This window comes from Triticum aestivum, chromosome 2B (genome assembly GCF_018294505.1).
Source record: "Triticum aestivum cultivar Chinese Spring chromosome 2B, IWGSC CS RefSeq v2.1, whole genome shotgun sequence".
Classification (NCBI taxonomy): Eukaryota; Viridiplantae; Streptophyta; class Magnoliopsida; order Poales; family Poaceae; genus Triticum; species Triticum aestivum.
Genome location: NC_057798.1, coordinates 16026806 through 16032581, shown reverse-complemented (window position 1 = coordinate 16032581; position 5776 = coordinate 16026806). Strand labels below are relative to the sequence as shown.

The following is a 5776-nucleotide window of genomic DNA, read 5'->3' as shown; positions in this document are numbered from 1 at the left end:
ATTCAGGAGGCTTGTAGGAAGGATGTCGAGCGGGCATTTGGTGTGCTCCAATCTCGATTTGCTATTGTCCGGTACCCCGCTCAGACCTGGTCCAAACATCAAATGTGGGAGATCATGACCTGTTGTGTCATCTTGCACAACATGATCATTGAGAGAGAGCAGGAAGAGCCAGTGTTTGACACTGAACCATACCACAGGCAGGGTCCTCTTGCCCAAGTTGATCACCAGCTACCGGCAACCTGGACTGCCTACCTCGGTATGCATCAGGAGATCCGAGACCCACAGGTGCATCATCAATTGCAGCAAGATCTGATAGAGCACTTATGGAGGCTCAAGGGCGACACCGGGCACGACGTGTCATGAAATTTGATTTTTTTTATTTGTTGAACTATATATTTTGTATTGAACTATTTGTTGTTGTACTATTTTGGTGAAGTATTTGAATTTTCTGTGATGAAATATTTGAAAAAAAAATATGTTCATAATTGAACGTCGAGCCACGGCGAACCATGCCAAATGTGGACCTATTCTCGCCCATATGGGCCTTTCTTGCCGAAATGGGGGTTCAAAAGTGGACCAAAATCGGCGGCTAGGGGCGAGCTGGGGCGAAGACTGGGCGCAAAACCGGCTCCAGCGCCCAACTAGTCACCGGCTCGCCCAAAAGGGCGATTTTTATGCGCCCTAGTGGGCCGAACGGCTGGAGATGCTCTTATACTTCTCTAACCGTCTCTAGGGGATCTGCTAAAATTGCTTTTAGAAGAGAGGTGGGCCACCCAGCGAAAGGATTCGTGTAAAAGGAAAAAAAGAACCCCTAAAAGAAAACTGGAGTGGTAGTGGCCAGCGGGGGAGAGGCGGAGAGAGAGATGCCGGAGCTGCCGGAGGTGGAGGCGGCGCGGCTGGCGCTGGAGGAGCACTGCGTCGGGAAGCGGATCGTGCGGTGCTCCGCCGCGGAGGACACCAAGGTCATCGACGGCGTCGCCCCGTCGCGGCTGGAGGCGGCGCTGGTCGGGAGGACCATCGCCGCCGCGCGCCGCAAGGGCAAGAACCTATGGCTCCTGCTGGATTCGCCGCCGTCCCCCTCCTTCCAGTTCGGTCCGTCTCCGTCTCCGATCCACACCCCCACCACATTGATTCAATCCGCTCCCATTCCGTTTCTCTCTCCTCCCTTTCTGCAATGAATTTTTTTTTTACTTTTATTTTTCAAGAACGGCATTGTCCTTTTAGACTGGGCATTTTGTTTGCCCTGCCATGTTTCGTTCTTGTATGATTGTGACCAAGCATTTCGTTAGGGTTTTCTACACATCTAGGGTTATATGGTTTCAGATTCATGAACAGTAGTGGGGGCATGTATCATGTATGTACTTTTTGTTCTGGAGAGGCCTCTACTGCAGTCTTTTTCTAAAGTTCCAGTTATACATAAAGCGCCTAAATGTTAATCTTTGTCACAGGAATGGCTGGGGCTATTTATATCAAGGGTGTGGAGCTGCGCAAATATAAAAGGTTCCATCTTTTTATTTATTTTTAGTTGGCGCTTGTTTTAGCCTTACCTACTGTTAAAAGCTGCTACCATCTCTCAAAAAGGAGAGACAGCTATATGGTTTAGAAATATCATGGTTTTTTGCCATTCTAGTATATTGACCGTGTACTTAGCTAGGTCTTTTTTCCATGCACTGCTACATTATCAGGTATATTCAGTTAGCATTGTAATGTTCGATGCCATTACCACCTGATGCTCTGCGTACTGTGATATGTTATACCATTAGTGCACACCAGAAAATCTGGACACCACCAGCAGAACCTTATGCTATAGTATGAATGTATGATTGACGAATGCTCGCGTCTGTTATAGAAATTCTGATAGTTTGTTAGATGTTCTAACACTGACGGTAAAAGGTGTTACCTCCAATTTCAGACATTTGAGGACTTTGTAAGATTGCTTTTAAAATAATTGCATAGTGCATTGTTTGGGTTGGTTAAACCAGATGCTGATTCCATCGTGTTAAAGAAAAAAAAAACTATGCTAAACAATAAGCGTGATGATTTGGGGTCCTCTGTGTTGACATAGGTACAGCAAAGCCGTTTAGAATTTGAAGGTGTGATCAGGCATTCTGGACTAGACTTCTACTCTTTGCATAAATATTTGCCGTGTCTTTAGCTCATCATTCTAGTGTTGCTAAAACTTGACCCAGTGGCTTCAGTGAACTGAAATAATTTTGATCCTTCATTCTTGTGGCATTTAATTTAGGTCTGCAGTGAGCCCAACTGAGGAATGGCCTTCAACTTATTACTTTTTCGAATATCTTTGCTATGTTTCATCTTGCTCTTCTCAACTTATTACAGTTGGATGATGGCTTGGAGTTCTCCTTCACTGATAAGAGGCGTTTTGCAAAAATACGATTGCTTGACAACGTAATATTCTTGTGATTCCTTGAAAACAAAATTTGTTCTCTCAATATGTGGTAATATTTTGTAATTTGTTTTTGTTATTCTGTCTCTGCTTAATAGCCAGAAGCTGTTCCTCCAATTTCTGAACTTGGACCAGATGCCCTATGCGAACCAATGCAGCTTGATGATTTTGTACAATCTTTTGGTAGAAAGAATGCGCCAATAAAATCCCTTTTGCTTGATCAGGTATAATCTTAAGCTCCATACTCTGCTCAAACTGCTTGTCTGAATCAGAAGGAGTTATCCATATTATATTCAGATATATATAAATTCAAAACTTGATTGTGAGCTTATAACGAAGTGTTGTCAAACAACTAAAGAAATTTCTTGGCTTCATTTCCAAATATTTCTAAACCTCAAGCACTGGTTAACATTTTTTACCAGTTAATTTATAGACTGTGGTTTAAGATGATCATGTAGTTGCCTCAGTAGCACACAGCCACACACAACCGTCCCTTTCATTCTTATTGTCAAGATAATGTTTAGCACAAAAACCTTTTAATTATGCCAATTCTTAAACCCCCTTTTGTTGAATCATCTTTGCAGAGCTTTATTTCAGGAATCGGCAACTGGATGGCAGATGAGGTGCTTTATCAGGTCTGTTTCCCTGACATTGCTATTACTAGATAAAATTATAAGAGGCATTAGTCTTTTTAGTTTTTCTATCCTCTGTATTAATGCCTACTGCACAGAATGTATCATAGTTCTACTCTAATGAGGTGGTTTGTTATAAAGATCAATCATATTTGTCTAATGATAGGTATAATGTGTCTCTTGGGCAAAATAGCCATATGTCACATGGACTCTCTACTCCGTAAAGAAAGGCTAATTTGTATTAGTGATCATCAAGAAGTACTATAGAAAATTGACCCAAACTTGAGCATGCCCTCTAGCAACATAGCAAGGGACAAGGTCAAGCCTTGTTATCCCCTTCGCCTTAACACTGATTCCAATTGCTATCTTCGTCCACCTATCCCGTGCACCTGTGCTCATAAGTTTGGGCATCTGCAGTTTTGCAAAACTGACGTGCTATTACTGTGGTACCATTTTTGTGTAAATCTTGAAGTTTCACCTTTTGCTTGATCTGGGTATAGGCAAGGATCCATCCTATGCAAACTTCATCGAAGATATCCAAGGAGAAGTGCAAGGCACTCCATCGGTGCATCAAAGAGGTTAGTCCGTGAACTGCGGTTGGCCTGCGGTGTTGACCTTTGACCTTTTCTGGAAATGGATTTCAGCTGCAAAATAGTGAAAGACATTTTTTTTCACCCAAAACTGTAGGAAGCTCTTCCCACAGTAATTTTTATAAATTTTCCCAAAAAATAAGGTTATACAAAATAGTAAAATTTGGATGTTTGTTTCTTGTCCTGTAAAGCAGTTAGCATGCAAGAGTAACCTTTTTATGTACTATATACACTAATCACATACTGACATCAAACAAATTTCAGAAAATTCGAGTGACTTGGTAATATTTTCTGCCACTTACTTTGTTATGCTTGTGCATGTGCTTGCACAGAGGCTTGGGTTGAATTAAAACTGTAGGAGTCTGCTTTATTTGCCTGTACAATACTTGATCCCCGTGAAAGAAAACTAGTGACATTTCTAGCATGGCTTGCAGTTATCTTTACCTCTCCTTGTGCATGATATTATGGTGACAATTTTGTACATGGTAATCACATTATTTGCCTGACTTTGGCAATTCTCAATAGGTGATTGAAAAGTCTGTCGAAGTTGGTGCTGATAGCAACGAATTTCCAGAGAACTGGATATTCCATTCTAGGGAGAAGAAGCCCGGCAAGGCCTTTGTGGATGGTCCGATAATTTACTCTTCCTCTTCTCTATTCTTTTCTGGTGCATACAGCACGTCCTAGTTGTCTATCAGTATTGAGTGTTGCATTTGCTGCATGCAGGGAAGAAAATCGACTTTGTTACAGTAGGCGGCAGGGTAAGCTTCAGACTGAGCTCACTGTACTATGGCTTTCATTTTGCGTGCTATGTTTTTTTCAGACTTGCTGTGTTCTTTTCTGACTCATGGTGTTGTTTGTTCAGACGTCGGCGTACGTTCCAGAGCTGCAGATGCTGGATGGGGCTGATGCTGCGGCAGCAAACAGGTCAAAGAAAGGCAGAGACAATGCAGAGGAAAATGTGGGCAAAACATCCAAGAAAGGCCAGAAGGCTGCTCCGAAGGAAGGGGGGAAGGCGGCACAGAAGATGGCTGTCGATGAAGAGGAAGAAGATGATGAACCAGCAAAGCGAAGAGCCAAGGGGGCGAAGGCCCGACCGAAGAAAGTGGGTAATACTCGTGCTGATGATCACGAGGAGGGCGGAGACGAAGATGAAGAGTCGAATCCCGCCAATAGGGGGAGGAGGCGACCAGCAAAGGGCCCATCAAAGAAAGAAGGCCGTTCTTCAGACGTTGACGATGAAGGCTCGCCAGACAAGGAAGAGACTGTGGTTGCGGCAAAGAGGCCGCAGAGGAAGAAGCGGTGAGCCGATCTAGGGAGGGATTTCCACCTTGTCTGGCCCTTTGCTTTGCAGTGTAGAAACTGGTGCTAGTAGACGGCCCATGTGCGTGGTAGCTGTTTAGCTGGGAGTTGTAACTGAACAAGATTTGGTCTGAAATAGAACCCGAAAACTCTCTTCGTCTTCGTCTCCATCTCCGATTTTTACCTCTCAACATAAATGAACAAACCAAAGCCTGGGTTCGCTTGGTCTTTCTTAAATAAAATTACAGGTGTACCTTAAAAAAAAACTCGCTCGCTTAAGAAAAAAAAGGGCCCTGGTTCGCCTGGTTTTTTGTTTCCCTGGTTCACTCAGTTTGCCCGGGTTTTTTTCTATTAAAAACCTTGGTTTGGTCGGGTCCTAATTGAGCATTCGCTGTGGACCGTTTACCAGAGACCACGTTGACTGTTTATTTCTTTTTCAGGAAGTTCATGAATTCAAAAAAGTTCATGCAATAAAAAAAATCATAATCTTGAAAAAAGTTCACGGTTTTAAAATAAAAGATCATGAATTCATAAAAATTTCATTAATTAGAAAAATGTTCACAAATCTGGAAAAGTCCATTGATTTTGAAATAAAAATCACAAATTTGAAAAATATTCATCATCTTGAAAAAGAAGTTCAGGAACTTTAGAAAAGTTATCCTACGTAATCAAATGCAAGTAGAAACAGTTGGTCATTACTAGGGCGTTAATTGTATCTTTAATTATTTAGCCGTAGTAGCTCTTAGACATGTCGCGCTCTATATAACTAGATGATACCCGTGGGTTGCTGTGAAAAATGGTTGCAATATATTTTAATGAGATTTGGTTGTATCAAACATTAATAT

At 42.3% G+C, this 5776-nt stretch overlaps 1 protein-coding gene across 1 annotated transcript; it reads left to right on the top strand.

Annotated features, from left to right (window-relative positions):
* The first annotated feature begins 787 nt into the window (after nucleotides 1-787).
* On the top strand, nucleotides 788-5093 carry LOC123043137 (formamidopyrimidine-DNA glycosylase). The gene is made up of 10 exons (XM_044465492.1): nucleotides 788-1092; nucleotides 1449-1500; nucleotides 2246-2309; nucleotides 2341-2409; nucleotides 2506-2631; nucleotides 2992-3042; nucleotides 3540-3617; nucleotides 4155-4257; nucleotides 4356-4390; nucleotides 4495-5093. Exons 1-10 carry the CDS (start codon nucleotides 864-866, stop codon nucleotides 4933-4935), a joined length of 1248 nt encoding a protein of 415 aa, XP_044321427.1. The 5' UTR covers nucleotides 788-863; the 3' UTR covers nucleotides 4936-5093.
* Nucleotides 5094-5776: the final 683 nt, after the last annotated feature.

Excerpts from the sequence above, each read along its gene's own strand:
- LOC123043137 (XM_044465492.1), top strand. The coding sequence starts at position 864 with ATGCCGGAGCTGCCGGAGGTGGAGGCGGCGCGGCTGGCGCTGGAGGAG. Across the intron at positions 1,093-1,448 it reads GTCCCCCTCCTTCCAGTTCG|GAATGGCTGGGGCTATTTAT; the intron begins GTCCGTCTCCGT and ends TCTTTGTCACAG. Across the intron at positions 2,310-2,340 it reads TTTTCGAATATCTTTGCTAT|TTGGATGATGGCTTGGAGTT; the intron begins GTTTCATCTTGC and ends AACTTATTACAG.